At 31.3% G+C, this 18,621-nt stretch overlaps 1 protein-coding gene across 1 annotated transcript; it reads left to right on the top strand.

Annotated features, from left to right (window-relative positions):
- Nucleotides 1-12,091: 12,091 nt before the first annotated feature.
- On the top strand, nucleotides 12,092-17,688 carry LOC107951281 (ferric reduction oxidase 4). The gene is made up of 7 exons (XM_016886275.2): nucleotides 12,092-12,638; nucleotides 12,764-13,058; nucleotides 13,157-13,391; nucleotides 15,509-15,836; nucleotides 15,928-16,165; nucleotides 16,626-17,332; nucleotides 17,418-17,688. Exons 1-7 carry the CDS (start codon nucleotides 12,488-12,490, stop codon nucleotides 17,555-17,557), a joined length of 2,094 nt encoding a protein of 697 aa, XP_016741764.1. The 5' UTR covers nucleotides 12,092-12,487; the 3' UTR covers nucleotides 17,558-17,688.
- The last annotated feature ends 933 nt before the right edge of the window (nucleotides 17,689-18,621 follow it).

The raw sequence follows: 18,621 nt of genomic DNA, 5'->3' as shown, positions 1-18,621 counted from the left end.
CATACCTTAATCCTGAGTGGATAATGGACTATGTATGCACGACTCATATACTTTGATGTAAGTAAAATTCTAAGTTCAAATAAATAAGGAACCAAAAGTTGGTGCATTGGGTGTATGACTTCTGCAATATGTAGAATCATTCACAATAGTGGAATTTATAGCCCAAGAAATGGGTAAATGATATCCTCTAATTGGCATTACATGATAGATGAAATGTAAAAGTGGCCACAGGTCGTTTGTCTTTGTGATAAATGACTTGATTGCTATTTGATAGTAATTGACTTTTTATGAAGGAAGATATAATATGCTTACAATGAGATGAAATAGGATCATATTGGGAGAAGGGATTTATCCCAAAGAGTTTAATGATATCCTGTGAGAGTAACACACTTATGACAAGGCCGTTGGATGAGCACTGATTAAAAGTAGCTTGTGCAATGGTATGTAATAAGGAAGAGCTCAGCCACGATACTATAGTGGAATGAATTTGTGACTAAATAAGTATATAATTAATAGGTGAAAAGTTGAAACTTAATTATAAATTATTTGAGCACTAATTATATATGTTCGATCGGTCCCTCCGCTAGTTCGTTCAAACCATAAATGAATTGCATGTAGAATCAAATGAACATAAATGGATGGAAATGATAAAGTTAGAGAAATGAGTCACATTTGCAAATGAATGTGTTTTCTCACTGAGTATAGAAATGACTTGAGAATTAAGGTTTTTGAATTATCATTTAATTAAATAATTGAAGTTGAAAAATGAAATTAAATTAATTAGTCATTTTGAATCCGTTGAATATGGAAATTAAATACATTTCCTCATAGATTCTTTTACGATAAAGTTGCCATGACTTTAAAAAAATTAGAATTGGGTTAAGAAAATTATTTAATTGAAAAACTAATTTATATAATTAAGTTAATTAATTAAATAATATTTATTTTAGAAAATAGTAAAATATGTATTGGGTTGAATTAAATTATAAAGTGACTGGTTAAAAGTCTAAGAAGCACATATAAATTGGACCTAATACAAGAGAGGCTCAAATCCCTTCATATTATATATAAGGGGCGACAACCCCAATATATTTTACTAGGGTGTGCTGCCCCTTCTTCTAGTTCAACTAGAGGACCGATTTTTCTATTAAATAAATATTTTTTTATGTTTTACTAAATCAACCAAGATTCTTCTATATCTCCCTATAAATAGATGACACTAATAGAGCTATTAATATAACTTTTAAACAAAAAAAGTTAGACTTAACTCTGAAATATTGTTATTCTTTCAAAAAGTAGAGAAAATTTATTTACTAAGTATAAATTCTATTTTATGGGAATCACAAATCTACTAGTTTCTATTGAGAGAATTACTTTCCTACTGAAAGTAATGAAGTGCTTCTAGTTTTGTGTTTGGTTCGTGATTGCTCGAGTCCACACTTAAAGAAATTTATGGTACGAGCATAGTGAAGAAGGTCGTTTGGTTGAAAGCTGGTAGCATCTAGTATCCGTTTTGCTCAAAGCATAAGTGTTTTTCTGGAAAAAAGTTTATTGCTATAAATATCACAAACTATTTGATTTTCAAATTTTAATTTTTCATTATGACAGATAACCATTTTTTAACCTAATTTTTCCAACAATTGGTAGTAGATCAAGGTTGTGCTATGTTTATAGTATAAACCGATACCAAATTTTCTCTTTTCTTCATGTTTGGTTAATTTTTTTTATAAGATGTGACATTCTTGTAAATATATGCACGTTTTGGGTTATGCATGTAAATGAATGTATTTTATTATTTTATTACATATATGATAAAGTATTTTTTCCAATTTTTGATTCGTAGAAATTAGATTGGATGTAATTTTAGGTTTTAATAAATTTTAGGACATGTAATTAGATTATGGACTATCATCTCCATGTAGGTTTTATTTATTTATTTTAGAAAAAATCATGTGAGCTAGAAACAGACTTAAATTTTATGTAACAGAATTTTTCGAAAAATCTTGGAGAACTGAGACACATCCAAAACTAATTAAGACAACACAAACCTAACTTAGCCAACCAAAAAAATATCGAAAAAGTGTCGACCGGTGGTCGTCCAGTGCTGGTGGCCGCAGGTGGTCCAATGGTGGTGGTTGGTCCAAGATGGCGACACTTATGGTAGCAACAGAGATCTGTGGTGGTGACAGTAGTTCGAAAATAGATCCTTTCGGTTTTTTTCAAGTCATTTGGGTTTTTTTGGGAAAACCCAAAAACCAGAATATTTGTCTTTCACCAAAAGACCCAAAGTATGCTTTGGGGTAATAATTGTAATTTTATTATCTATTTTTCTAGGGTGTTGATAATTTTATGTTTTTTATGATAACATGATGATATTTAAATTGACTAAAAATTATGTTCATGCATATGCATGTTAAGCATGTCATATAGTTTAGGAAAAGAATGTCACATTTTAATCATTCACGATTAAAATTTGAATTAAAAACTTTGCATTCTTTTTAAAAAATTATTGAGTGGGAGAATGTCCCTAAACAAGATCTATAGCCTTCATCAATGGTCTCTTGTGATAACATAATAATTTTCCTACCTCGCGGTTGGTATTGCCATGTGGACCTCACTAAGGAGATTCCTTTAAAAGGAGATAACTATCTTGTGATAGCATATGATAATTTGTTGGCCCTAAGGTAGGTATTATCATGTGGACGTCACTGAAGAAGTTTTCCCTTTTATAGAGGAAAACTGGTCACACATGTTACTCGTTGAGATTATCCCACGATGACTCATTTGTGGTACATGGAGTGATAGGTGTTGAGTTGATGGTTATACATTCAAGACCGTTCTAGTTATGTAACTTCCTACGAAGCTCTACTTAAGTTAGAATGATGATCAAACGTTAAATGATTATTAATACATGTGAATACTTAAAGGATTAGGTTCATGTATTAATTGGATGGAAATCCATGGTCTTACTAGTTGAATTAGATTACCCCATGGTGACTTAATTCAATAGGTGTAGGAATTATTGTTGTAATGACTTACAAATGTTTTCAAGGCTTAATGTAAGATACATGCATCATATTAGTGCATATCATTTGCTGCAAAAAGGATTTTAATATTTGCTTAATATAAAGATATTAAGATGTGGATGTTTTATTTTCAGATTGAAAAATGACACCTACTCCCATACTAAACATACTTACTAAGAACAAACATAATGGAAATAATTTTAAGGAATGGAAAAAGAACCTTATGATCATCCTAAGCTATGAGGAACTCAAAATAGTTCTTGATGATAAATGCCCTTCGGCCACTCAAGATGAGGTTAGAAAACACTGGGAAGAGTTTAATGAGATAGCTCGTTACTACATCTTGGCAAGTGTGTGCAACACCTTTTATAAGCAGTTAGAGAGTTGTAAGACTAACAAAGCGGTTCTAGACAAATTAAAAGACATGTTTCGGGGACATGCTACCTTGGCTTGACAATCAACTATAACTAGTTTGATGAATGCCCACTAGAAACCTAGTACTCTTGTCAAATACCATATGATCACTTTTATGGGTCACTTTGCCATGGTTGTGGATAATGAGGACAATTTGGATCAAAACATGCAAATAAAGAAGGTTTTTAAAAGCTTGTCCAAGGACTTTTTAGGCTTTAGGGTTGCATATTATTAGAGTATGCCCAAAGACCAATCATAAGATGATTGTAATCACATACTCGTTTTACCTAGTTTGTTAATATAAGGCATTGTCATTGTTATTCCAGTTTCTTTTTCTGTGTGTGTAAATAAATTGATTAATAATAAAGTGTTGAGAATAATATGATTATTCGTAAAATTTCCTTAGTCAAGTATTATTGTGGGCTTGGACAATAATAATGCATTAAAACTAATGTGTAGTTGATTGATGACAGAGTGTTTTCATCGACATAGGGATATTAAAATCAATACATGAGTATGTGTTAGAGAACTACATACTAGACTAACCCACTATGAGTATATTTCTTGGATTATTAAGTAATAGTCACAACAATACTAGTAGTGATAACTATGTATATGATCCTTAGACTTGAGATCATTATTGTCCCAACATTGTGAGTCATATATTTTGATACAGTCAAACGTCTACTGTAACATGTTGTAATATAAAGATTGATGTTGGGTATGCCATAATTTATATAGTGAGGTATGATTGATCAATATAGGATTTGCCCCTCCTACATAATGGGAGAAATATCTTAGACCACTTGATGAAGTGAGACTAAAAATGCATGACCATGCTCAAAGAAATTGATATGAGATATCACACTTATTTGTTTATTGTAGTGTACTTAGAATATCAAGAAATATATGATTGGAATATACAAGTGTGACTATGCCATAACTTGTGTCCAATCTACATATAAATGATAAAATGATATAATACATAAAAAATTTATCACAGAAAGGTTATGTCAAATCACAACTTCTTGTAACTTGGGTAAAATTGATGCATTGCTAGATGTCACTCATTGCTTGTGACATTAGAAATTTTCTGGTATTATTACCAATGTTACAAGAGCCTACAGGGTCACACCCTATGGTTGAAGTGAACAGAATCCAAATACAGTTAGTATTGTGTTTAGCTGTCACATGAATTAAATTAATTATTGAATTAATTTAATTTGATAGTTAAAATTGAACGCATTATATGTACAAACTTGTTGTACACAAAGAGAGAACATAGTTAAAATTAATATATGAATTTGATTCATATAAAATAGTAATTGAATATAGTGTACCAAAATTATTAATATAAATAGTTACAATAATAATCTCGAGCAAAGACAAAAAGACATAGAAGTTTATTTTTTTTGGAAAGAATATATGTTTTTTTTAATATGCTTTCCATATATTTCTCTAAAATTAAAGGGAATAATTTTATTTTTCTGATTATGTGATATTAAAGAAAAATAAAAGGATGAAAATCTTTGATTGTGTGAGGGTTACCAAGAAAATAATAGAGAGGGTCTAGTAGTCATTTTTCTGAATTATCTCTAAAAGGTTCAAGAGAATTTTTTTTGTTTGTTCTTTGATTGGGTGGTCTATGTAAAGGTCAAGATGACTTTGTTGCGGCCTGAAATCGACATCACAAAAGGGGATCAGATCAAAAAAGGTATATCTTCGACCCTATTTCAACTTGATTCGCTCCTCGTACATGGATCCATGGTTGATGATAGTCGAAATAATTTTTCCACTACGCCACAGGGCGTACCAACGATCCAACACATATAATGTTGGAAACAAGAATCTGATGCTTACAAAACTCATGAAGGAATTACAATCCTATGAGTTGGTGTTAAATAACAGTCAACTGGTCTGAAAAGTAAAAGCAAACTTAGCGGTTGCTTCTTCCTCCAATAGGAAGGGAAAGCATGCTAAGTGAAACAAGGCTAAGTCCTCTAGGCCACCTAAAGTGGAAAGGAAGAGAACAAAGAAGCCTAAAAACTTATCTAAGTGTTTCTTCTGAAACAAGAGATGACACTTCAAGGCCAACTGAAAAGAGTGGAAGGATTACCTAGTCATTAAGGGCAAAGGCATGAAACTCTTTATGGTAGATATTTTCTTAGAGGAAGATTCAATAGACCACTGATTCATTGAATCTAAAGCCACTAACCATGTATGTGTTTCTCATTTAAAGGTCACATGCATAGAAATGAGTTTGATAATGTATGTGAATTCGATAAATTGAATTTAATTATTATATAGATCAAGAATTGAATCATACAGAGGATAACCAGGGAAAAGGAAAAATAGCAAATTAGTCCCTACGAGTTAATCAATAGCATATCTTAGGTAAGTTCATAGTATAAATAAATATATGTATTTTTTTATAACTTGTGCTAATATGTTTTGGTTCAATTGTATTTGATGTTGAATTTCGATAATAAGTTGTAATTTTTAAAAGGCTTACAATTAAGTACAGGTGAGAAAATAAATAGTTGGTAATTGATGAATATTTGGGATATTACGATTATATGATATTGAAATGAACTTAGCTTATTGATAGCATGTGTACGAGTTTGATTCTGGCAGTGCCTTTGAATTATAATTTTAATAAAATTTATTAAAATGCCCATTTGAACATAGTAAACGATTAGGATATGATTGGTAAGCCAATAGGGTTAGAATGTGTGCTTGTATGGGATTGCACTTTGATTCCTCTATTTTCACTTTGTTGCCTCTGTTTGCACTTCGGTGCCTTTGATTGCACTTCGATGCCTCTGTTTGCACTTCGGTGCCTTTGCCAGCATTTTGATGCTCTCTGATGTGTTTAGGGAAACCCAAGTTGTAACGGCCCGATTTTGGGCCTAGTCGGAACAGTGGTTTTGGGACCACAAATTCAATGAGGAAAAATTATTTTTATTATATTTTTATGGTCTATAATTTCATGGAATGATTTTGTGAAAATTTCATTCGAAAATTTCGACGTTTGGGCACTCAATTTAGTAGAAATGACTAAATTGTAAAAAGTGCAAAAGTTGAGTTCTACATGTTAGAAGTGTCCAATTGTTATGAAATTTTAAATTAGAGGTCCTTATATGCTAATAAGACCATTGGTTAAGTTGGTGGACAAAAATGGACATGGTTAGGCATGTTTCCAAAGTTTTTCATTAAGAGCATATTGGTCATTTAGTTATTAAAATGAATTAAAAACAAAATTAAAAGCCAATTTTTGTCCATCTTCAAGATATGGCCAAATTTTTTATGAAGAAACTATGACTAGGGTTTTTCAAGCTTCCAAGCTCAATTGTAAGTCCGTTCTAGCCCCGTTTTTAATGATTTTTACATTTTTAAATCCTCGTAACAAGATCTAGCTATTTCTACCATTTTTTTGAACTAGGGTTTCTGTTTAAAAATTTACCCATGAATGATATGCATGTATTTTGATGTTTTATGGAAGAATATGAATGTTTGGGGTGTGATGAACGCCTTTTAGTAAGTGATTTTCGATGAAAATACCTAAAAGGATTAATTTGTAAAAGTTATAAAATATGCCACAAGTGTGTGAATAAGTGAGTATTGTGGACTACTATAGTTATGAAAATGGTTCGTCTAGGCCTAAAATGCAAGAAAATTGAATAAAAATTATTTTACGATTCTAGGGGCAAAATCATAATTTTGTGAAACTCTAGGGAAAAAATGTAATTTTTCCAAAGTGTGATTTTTGGACTAGATTGAATAATGTGAGTGTTTATAAGTTAAATGTGTGATTATAAATCAAGAAAGACGAGAAATTGACTTTGATCAGTGAAAAAGAAAAGTGAGAAAAAGTGAAAAATTTCCCGGTAGAATCTCCGGAATAGAAAAGATATGAATGAAGTGACAGTAATGATCACATGTGTGGCACGGACTGTGTGCAGGCCACTATGTGAAAGTGATAGTAATGGTCACTGTGTAGTACTATGTGCAGGCTACTACGTGTACTGAGTATCATTGATTATAAAGGTGGTTGTTATGTGCTGATTCCACCGGGTACCATTGATTATAAAGGTGGTTGCTATGTGCTGATTCCACTGGGTACCATTGATTATAAAGGTGGTTGCTATGTGCTGACTCCACCGAAAATCAATGAAAATAAAGGTGGTTGCTATATGCTAATTCCACCAAATATAATTGATTATAAGGGTGGTGTTATATGCTGATCCACTGTGTAACGATTATTATTCTGAAGTGATCATCAGGAAATTGGCTAAGTGAAAATACATGTGATCACGTAACGATTAAGTGTAGTCGAATAAGACCATGTGATGAACAATGTGCTCGATATTTAATCGACCCTTTGGTACAATGAAATGAAGCAATGAAATTATGAAAGAGTAAATTTAACAACAAAATAGTTTAGGACAACAACAGTTGTGTGACTTTGAAAAATCACTAAAAATAGTGGAAATTGAATTAGAAGCCGGATAAGTCTATTTTCACATATAGGAAACAGAGTAAGCAAAAGAGTTATATATTTTGAGATATTTGAATTTTAGTGAGATAGGGTCAGAATAATTTCGAAATCCTCTGTTCTAACTTTGGAAAATTGTTAAAAATTGTACAAAAATAATTATGGTCTGAAATTTATATTTTTAGAATCCTGAATGAGTCTATTTTCAAAATAAACAAACTAGAACATTATCTGAATTATGTACAAAGAGATATTTAATTTTTAGTGAAGATAGGTCAGAACTGTCGAATAGTGAAACATGGGAAACTTTAAAGAATAAAATGTACTTATTGGCTAAGCCAAAAATTCTAAAAAATTTATAGTAAGAAGATATGTGAGTTTAGTTTCGGGAAAAATTAATGAATCTTAATTTGGAGCTCTATAGCTCGAGATATAATAAATCATTGACTCTGACTCAGACAGTCTTGAATTTACATATGGGAAAATAGTGAAAGTATATATAATGTTGTTTAAGTGTGTTATACACATTAAGGATGAGGAATGGAGAGGAGGTGGAGGAAAAATTGGGAAATATATGAATGATTTGTCTATGCAATGACGTATATATTTGAGCATTATTGGTCATGGTTTAACCTCATGTGGGAAAACAAAGTTTCATAGTATGTGTGTATGGTATATTTGGTATATGATTTGGAATGAAGTAATGTCATGAATGGGTATTGAGTTAACACATGTTAGTAAGTTTGATACATGAATAAATATTGTGCTCATCCATGCTTATAATGCTTATATTATATGTTTATTTGGCTGACATATTTGGTATACATGCTTAGGCTTTGGCCAAGTTATGGCGGGATTATGCCACGTTAAATTTATAAGTTATGCATCGAAATAGTAAGTGCCTAAATGGAAATATGCTTGTGATCATAAAATGGGAGGTAAGGTTTAAATTATGTAATCTCTAGTGAAATGGTTTATCATGTGGTTAGTTCCAAAAAGAATTATGTTTCAATGCACTAGCTTGCAACTATGGTTGAATGATATGTTTATGTCTTGTGTGATAAGCATAGGAAACGAGTGTAGAAAGGTAATGAAATAATAAGTTCATACTTGAAGTGTAAAATGACGAAAAAAGAGGATGATGAGTTGAATTGATGTTGTTATTTAAGCTAAAATGATATTTTTATTGCAAAATTGAGAATTTCATAAATGTGTTAATGAATGGTATAATCGATAAACATTGAGTTAAATGGTAAATACGTATTAGTATTGATCTTAATGATATTGAATTGTAAGTGAACTAAAAGGAAATTGTTAGTGATATGATTTGAATTGTAAGCATGAAAAATTGTGAAATGAATGAAAATGAAATGAAGCATTGAATTACATGAGTATGTATAGGGTCTAATAGGCCCTATTTATTATGAATATAATATTTTGAGGATATATAGTGAAGAATTATAAAAGTATGTTAATAATTTGAAAATTTTAATTTAGATGAAATTTTATAACTCGGTTCAATACGTTTACAAGTGTATGTGTTCTAGTAATGTCTCGTACCCTATTCCGGTGTCGAATACGGGTAAGGGGTGTTACACGAGTATCAGAGTCATGTTGCTATAGTTCATCGGGCAATGAAAATTGTGATTCATCTTAAGATGATTTGTTATTTCTGGTGTTTTCCATTAAAAGGTGTGTTTCAAAGTAAAATCAAGCTAGAATGTTTTATTTGGCATCTATGCAATGAAATGTATATGTATACATGAAGGTTTTTGGAAAATCGATGATGAGCATGAATTATTTGATGAACTAATTCTGTACTGATCATTCATATTCTCGTAAATGATTGTCAGGTTTAATTAATCTAAGTTAAATTAGTTTGCACATTGTTTAATTAAGGTAAGTTAATTTGAATTTCATCTATGAACTTACTAAGCTACTTAATCTTACTCTGTATGTTCTTATTTTCTGTAGTTAACATTTTGTGGAACTAGTTGGACGGATCAACTTCGAGGCTCGCACTATCCAGCTTCTATTTCAGTAGTTTGTTGATTCGTTATTTTGGTTTTGTGGCATGTATATAGGATATTTGGAGTTGATGAGTTTTAAATTCTTGTTTGAATTGTAATGTGTTTAAAGTTGTTATATAATGTGAAGTTTCATGTTTTCATGGTAGGTTTATATAATGAATGTGGTGAAGTTATTTGGAAATGTTATGTTAATTTTGTTTTGTGAAATGGTTGACATTGAGGTATAATATTTGGTTATATGCTTAGTTAAGTTTTAATGAATGGTTGTATTGTGGATCTTATATGTGCCAATGGTTGGAAATGTTGTTGTATAAATAGTATAATGGTAGAAGGTTATTATGGTATTAGTTGAACATGATTTGAGTTGTAATATAAGTTGGTATAAATGGATGATTTTGGCATATATAATTTGAGTCATAGTTGATGATTGAATAAGATTAACATGTTAATTATGTTTTGAGTTGAATGTAATGTTAATGCTAGAATTGAGGTGCCAATGAGGACATATTGGTTAGACACTTAGGTTGATTATGAATTGGTATATTTTGGTATGTTTTGGCACATTTTGATTAGGTTTGGATGTTGGTTAATGCATAGCTTGGAACCTAAGAAAGGGTGTGTGAAATGGCTTGTGTTTGAAGGTGTTTTTGGGTACACACAGCCTGTGACACGGTCTGTCACACGATCGTGTGTCCTCCACGGTAGTATGACATGACCATGTGGTCTGTTTTAGAGAGTAACACGGCCTGGCGACACAGCCGTGTGACCCAGAGTTACATGGACATAGGTTATAACACGGTTTGGCCACACAACCATGTCTTTGCTCCACATGGGCTGAGCTTTGTCACATGGCCTGGCGAAACGATCGTGTGACCCCTGTTTTTAGTTTTTATACTATTTTCATATTTTGATTCAATTTAATCCTTGGTTATTTCACAATCACTTTTAATACTATGTAGGCTCGATTTAAGTCCTGTTTTATTTTGAATGACATGTTGATTGAATAGAATTATTAATGTTTGTTTTAAAAATAAATTCTTTAATTGGAAATTATCTATGTTCGTTTTGTTAATGCTTGTAACTTCCTGTAACCCTAGTCCGGCAACGAAGACGGATGAGGGGTGTTATAACATGTATCCCATTAGAAAAAAAATACTATCAAACTTAAATACCAAATTATGCATTAAGCCTAAAAATTGACATGTGTCTCTATTTTTTAATATTTTTCTATACTCCTATAAGATATTTATCAACCCCTAACTTTGCTTGTGGAGTCTAAAAACTCCGCTCACTGTATACCAAATATTTTCTCTATATTAAATATGGGTGAGTATTTGGTACACCCACAGTGTACTTTTTTTATTCCACAAACATTCTTATAAAATTGACATGTGTCTTTTTAAAAAAAATTATTTTTTTAATATTTTACTATACATTTATAAGACACTTATCAATTTTCTAATTCTACTTATCAAATTTAAAACATTACATATATGTTTTGATTATCTTTAACAAATGTGCTTGAATATATATATATATACACACATTTGCTTCATTTATAGTCTAATTTGTTTTGTTGATATCTATATTCCGATTTATGCATACGTAACCGATTATTCGGTATTTCCCGTATATTGCAAAGTTTTCTCTTGTACTATCAGTACTATCATTTCCAAGAAATAAAGTCAACTATGTACTAGCATTAGAAGCACAATCCCTATACATTAAAATTAGTTTATACCACAAATATACTATTACTCTTTTAAGTTTGACTCTAATAAATCAAATATAAAGATATTACCAAGTTGGAAAAAATTAAAGTGGTTTTACTTTCAAACATTTGAAATTTTGATTGTTGAGAGAATTTTACATACATTCCACTTCAATGTACTAACTATGAAACAAATTAGAACATGTATGGTTATATCAAATATATATATTGGTCAGTCAAAATAAAATTATTACTAAAAACCGAAAAAAAATAAAACTATCCAAGGATAGTAAACCAAATAACCAAAACATTGGAAGTAAAAACAAAATGCACCAAAAACTTGACATTGAAACTCCCATTTAAAGATAAAAATATACTAGGATTAAAAACCTCTTAAAATATCAGCATAATCTATGTAGCAACACCAACGCAAGATAAGCTCCTTATCTCCAGCAAAGAATCCATCACAACCAAAACCACACACTTGAATCAATAACATGCCAAATGAATTTATCACCACGTTGCCCAATTAAATGACAGATCTCTTGAGACTCAATCCCCCATGATCTGTCAACCTCACAAGATTAAATTGAAAAATTTCAATCTCAAAATAAAAACCAAATGAAATCATCCTCAAGAATCCAAACTAAGTGCATGTATGCATGCTTCATGCTGTTTTCTTTTTAAGCCCTTTAATATTCGATACTCGTAGTTGGTTCATATATATATTAGCCTCAGGCAGCGAGTGTGGCTTTATATACATACATACATATATATATATATTTAGTAAAAGCTTTTAAGGAGAGAGAAGATGAGCAGCAAAGGAATGGTGCGGGCGATTTTCCTTGTGGTTTTCGCTGTGTGGTTGATGATTTGGGTTATGCTGCCGACTAAACTTTACAAAAACACATGGACACCCAACCTGGAAACGACTCTCAATTCTACTTATTTTTCAGGACAAGGTGAGTTGTCGTCTTTGATGCTTTTGCTGCCAACTAACTGTGCGATGTTGTTTCACTCTTCAAATCTTTTGATTGATTCTTTTATATGGCGTTGCATTGCATGCACCCACTCTTTAACTTAACAGGGACAAACCTTTTGCTATTTTCTTTCCCCCTGATGTTCATAGCTGCTTTTGGTTGCGCTTACCTCCATTTTCAAAACAAATCGACCGACTCTTCTAATCACTCCAAAAGGTTGGGTTTGGACAGTGCTACTGCCTTGTTGAAACGACCGGTGGTGGTAATGGCTCCCCTTGGAATAGTTTCTGCATTGGAGATAACGTTTGCAGCCATGTTTGTCGCTCTCTTAATCTGGTCCCTCGCAAACTACTTGTATCTCAGCTTCGGAAACCTTCACATGCACAAAGAAGGCGAGAAAATGTACGTATACGACAAAACCCTACTTGTTTTTAGTTTAAGTTTGAACTTCGAATATTAATATATGTGGGATTTTTTTTTGTTTATGCTTGATGGGGCAGATGGGAAGCTAAACTCCGAAGTGTATCATTAAGACTTGGATACATAGGGAACATATGCTGGGCATTTCTCTTCTTCCCTGTAACAAGAGGGTCATCAGTTTTGCCTCTAATTGGGCTAACCTCAGAATCAAGCATCAAATATCATATTTGGCTTGGACACCTCTCTAACATCCTTTTTGCTGCTCATACAATTGGTTTCATTATCTACTGGGCCATCACTAATCAAATGGCTGAGGTATAGTTTTCATCAATTCATTCTTTCCTAATTACTTTTTACTCTTCATATTACCAGAATTACGGAAGTCCTTATATTAGAAGTCAGATTACATTTTGCCTCATTTACTCAAGAAATAGACAAATTAGTCTCGTGTGTTAGATCAAAAAGCAATTTAGTCCTTTTTGTTAAAAATTTCATCATTTTGTACAGTTAAAAACTGACATAGTAGACAAAATAACTAGACAGTGACACATGGTGTGCTATGTGTATCGCATGCTAACGTATAAAGACCAATTTTTAACAACAAAAATGGATGAAATTTTTAACAGAAAGACCAAACTGCTCTTTAATCTAACATACAAAGATTAATTTATCTATTTTTTAGTAGAATAATAAAATATAATCTCACTTCTAATACTAGTAGTAAATAGGTGGATATGGGTAAAGGAAAGGTGTGGGATCACTTTTATTATGCATCTTTTATGGGGTTGTCTTCTTTATTGGAAAAAATACATAAAGGTGGGTTGTCTTCTTTGTTGATATTGGATAGAACATTTTCTTTTGTTGTTTATCATGGTTAGTAACATGTGGCATTGTGTCATGTATTCCCTTTGCATTTAAAGAAGTTTTGTAATGTCATCTAACAGGATTCTTTTGTATCTCAATCAAGAACGCCCCATCGACATTGAAATGTTTTTCAGCATTCAATCGATTCTTTATCTAACTGATTTCATTAATATCATCTAACGAGTTTAGTTTATGTGATAAAGACATTAAGCTTAGATATGGGTGTGCATCCCAAAATGAACGTTGGCGTAGAGAATATAGATCATAGGCCCAAGAGGAAGTACAATAGGAGGAGAGGAGGCACCAAATACGGGTGTATAAACTTGGGTTGAAACCAATAATCTATCAAATCAAATTAATTTAATGTGGTTAAAAGTTAAATAATTTTTTTTTTCGATTATTGATTAATTCAATTTAAAAATTATTATTATCTCTGTTTTTTCAAGACTTCAATAGATTCTTTTTCTTTTTCTTTTCATTTTGAAATATTATCACGAATAAGTCCCTGTTTTTTTTTTTACTGACAACTTTGTGGTTGATGTTGCAAATTATTGTTAACTTTTCTGCTATCTTGTGTTTTTTGCCATCATTAATATTGCAATTTGTTATGTATGTAGAGTTACGTTTCTAATTTAGTGTTGTCATTGAATTATTTTTTTTTAAAATTTGTTTGATCCAAAAGAAGAAAATACATTTTACAAGTTTTCGCTAATTTAACCTGCATTAAATTTTTGAAATTTTTTATTTCATTAGAGAATAAAAATTTTAAATTTTAAATTAATTCAATTAATAATATTTTTATTTGATAATAACCGATGCAACCGTTTAACAACCTTAGCACAAAATTAACAATATGCATGTTTTGGGGGAACATTTTCTTTATATAGTATCATTTTAATCTAGGAAAAATACCGTAGTTTTACTGTTGGTTAAGTTCTATTTTTTGATTCTTGGACTTTCTGTTATTACAATCTTTCATATGATATTTATCCTATAAACATGTGAGAGATGTCAAATTTTAATAAATTGAAATATTAAATGTTGAATAAATTAAATATTAAATTTTATAAATATCAAATTTATATTTTAAAATTGTTTGGTATGTTAATTAAGTATTAAATATAATTATATTGCTTGATAATTGTAAATTTTGCTTTTTGGAGGTTATCTATTTCATAATTTAATTTTATTACTATATTATTTTATATCATTTTAGATAAATTTGAATAAAATTTAAATATAATAATTTGAATACCAACTATTGTTGGGTATAGTAGTGAGTCACATTGCATTGCCAGAATTAGAATTTATGTTTAAACTTTGAATACGATATTATTGAGAGGGGCTACCAAAACTTCGAAAAGATTAATATTCATAAACAGTAAAATATATAGTTTTAAAAAAAAAATCAGCTTAATGTAATAGGTTCCTATTTACCATATTCAACATTTTCTTTTTGAAAATTTTGTATTAATAAATTTTAATATGGTTATAGTTGATATTTGTTATTGGAAGATCGGAGTGAGAACTATAATATGATAAATGTAAGTATATTATTGGGTGTGCAGATGGTGGAATGGAGCAAAACTTGGGTATCAAATGTAGCAGGAGTGATTGCAATTGTAATTGCAATGCCAATGTGGGTGACAAGCTTGCCTCAGTTTAGACGAATGAAGTTTGAGCTTTTCTTCTACACCCACCATCTCTACCTTCTCTACATCTTCTTCTACGTACTGCATGTGGGCGATGCTTATTTCTGCATGATCCTTCCTGGGATCTTCCTTTTCCTCATTGATAGATACTTACGATTCTTACAATCCCGACAACGGACCGCATTATTGTCTGCACGAATCTTACCATGTGGCCTTCTTGAACTCAACTTCTCCAAGACTCCTGGTCATTATAACTATCCTGCAATTAATATGCTTAAATCTTCTTATATATTTATGATTTCAGCTGTTATTAATCTTTTCTTTGGACCTTCCAGGGTTGTATTATAATCCGACCAGCATCTTGTTTGTGAATGTCCCTAGAATTTCGAAGTTACAATGGCATCCTTTTACAGTTTCTTCCAATTGCAATATGGAAACTTATGAGCTTAGCGTGGTGATCAAATGTCAAGGAAGTTGGTCTGACAAGCTTTACAAAGAACTCGGTTCATCTTTGGATCGTCTTCAAGTTTCAACTGAAGGGCCCTATGGGCCTACTTCTTCTCATTTTCTGAGGTGGGTGGGAATGTTTTTAATTGATAACCAGCACATCACCATTAAATTATTAATAAATTTACGTTTTAATTATTTGAATTTAAAAAATTATAAAATATTATTAAAATATGTAAAATTATATAATTATCAAAATAATTTTTTCTACTAATTTATCAATTTTTTAAATACGTTGAATCATATGATTTGGACTAATTCTTTAAAAATCCAAAATTTTCTGAAATAAAAAGTTGAAATTATGTCGGTCAAAATACTTATTTTCACTAATTTATTAATTTAAAAGGTCCAATTTGGATATTTTAAAATTCCACTCATCCCACAAACAATTGCTTGATGATATTAGTGATTTGAACTAAACCATAATATTAATGAAAGAAAAAAAAACAAATTATACCAAATTGATCCCAACTTGAGCACAATATAGGGGCGAAAATACTGAATTTACCTGTTAAATTATAAACAGGCACGAGTGTCTGGTAATGGTGTCCGGAGGCAGTGGCATTACTCCCTTTATCTCCATAATCCGAGAGATAATTTTCCAAATCCATAAGCCAAATTTCAAGGTTCCACGAGTTATTATGATTTGTGCCTTCAAGAACTCAGCTGACCTTGCAATGCTAGATTTGTTGCTTCCCATCTCGGGTGCTCCTCCACAAATATCCCAAATACAATTGCAGATTGAAGCATACATCACCAGAGAGGAAGAGCCAATGACTGAAACCCACAAACCTCTACAAACAATATGGTTCAAGCCAAGCCCCTTAGACTCACCCATTTCTGCAACACTAGGCCCCAACAATTGGCTATGGCTTGGGGCAATAATTTCATCCTCATTCCTTCTGTTCCTTCTTCTTTTGGGCATTGTCACTCGTTATTATATATACCCTATAGATCACAACACTGAACAAATCTACCATTTCTCTTATAGAGCACTCTGGGATATGTTTCTTGTTTGTGTTTGCATTTTCATTGTTTCTAGTGTAGTTTTCTTGTGGTGCAAGAAACAAAATGCAAGAGAAGGGAACCCAATCCAGAATAGAGAAATAGCAACACCAGTAACATCACAAGGGGTGTCGCCATGGTTTTCTGGTGCAGAACTCGAAAGCCTTCCTCATCAGTCCCTCGTCCAAGCTACCAAGGTTCATTTTGGTTCAAGACCTGATTTCAAGAGTAAGCTTGTTAATTGAGTGAGAACCTTAAACAGTAATGGCGTCCATGTTTATAGTAAAATTTACGGTTCATCTCGATATTGCAGAAACACTACTAGACTTAAAAGAATCAGATGTTGGAGTTCTTGCGTGTGGACCGAGGAAGATGCGGCACGATGTTGCGAAAATTTGTGCGTCTGGATTGGCACAGAACCTGCACTTTGAGTCCATTAGCTTCACTTTATAATGAACATGTATATGTTATTTGCCGAATGCAAGACATGATTATTTACTATAGTAATGTGTAATTCCATCATTGTATAAACACAAGCACTGCGATCTCCATGAAAGTTAGTAATTAAGACTTGTTTTCTCTAAGCTATGGTCAAAAGGTACAATTTGTTTGTTTATTTATTTATTTCTTTTTGGATATGGTAATAGAACCTGTCACCGTTCTGGTATCGTAATATTTGTTTATAAAAAATATTTAATAAAAGAATAGTTATTTGGTACGTTTTAAATATTCTTATTTAAGTTTGGTAAAAAAAATATTCTTAGTTAAGCGAACATAAGTATAGAGTTCCAATTGAGTTAAAAATTTAGTAGAGGTAAAATATTATCATATATCCTTAGGTAATATTTTAAAAAATTACTACTAATTAGTTAAAATTGTTAATGCGGAACTTCATTGAGAAAATCTTGAACACATGAACAACTCCCGAACAAAAAAATAAAACAATAGGACAAGGTTTCAAGGCGTGTATCAAGTAACTATCTTTAAGGTTCTATTCACCCCACCTATACTTGGTGTGCAAATGAGTTTTAAGCAAATGAACCTCGATGATACAATGAAGCCCGGTGACTATTTGCGTTTTGCATTAACGAAAATAGTCTACTAAGCATTAAGTAGAGTATAACAAGAAAATCAATTTCTATAAAGAATTTCCGCAGTAATTCTTTATAGAACAATCTAATAATAGTAGAAGATGGATGAATGATAGAAAGAACTTTTGAGAATTTTTGGTATATATTCCAAATTAAATCTCACTACTATTTATAAGAACTCTCATGTCTCTTCATAGACACATAACTTTTAATAAGTGTCTTTTCTAAATAATCACATATTTAAAAGAGACATAATTATTCAAATAATATTTCATAACTATTCAAGCAATGTTGATTGTATAGTTGTAACTTTTTGTCAAAAATCAAGTGATATAACTCTTGATCAATAACTAAAAGATATTACACCCTTTCATTTATAGTTATTGAGACACTATAAATATTTGAAAATGTTCCAATAATCTCTCC

The sequence above is a fragment of the Gossypium hirsutum genome, chromosome D09, assembly GCF_007990345.1.
Source record: "Gossypium hirsutum isolate 1008001.06 chromosome D09, Gossypium_hirsutum_v2.1, whole genome shotgun sequence".
Classification (NCBI taxonomy): domain Eukaryota; kingdom Viridiplantae; phylum Streptophyta; class Magnoliopsida; order Malvales; family Malvaceae; genus Gossypium; species Gossypium hirsutum.
This window is presented reverse-complemented; position numbering and strand designations above follow the sequence as displayed.

Bases quoted from the DNA above. Each gene is read 5' to 3' on its own strand.
- LOC107951281 (XM_016886275.2), top strand. From the start codon at position 12,488: ATGAGCAGCAAAGGAATGGTGCGGGCGATTTTCCTTGTGGTTTTCGCT. The intron at 13,059-13,156 runs GTACGTATACGA...TTGATGGGGCAG, and splicing joins CACAAAGAAGGCGAGAAAAT to ATGGGAAGCTAAACTCCGAA. The intron at 17,333-17,417 runs GTAAGCTTGTTA...TCGATATTGCAG, and splicing joins TTCAAGACCTGATTTCAAGA to AAACACTACTAGACTTAAAA.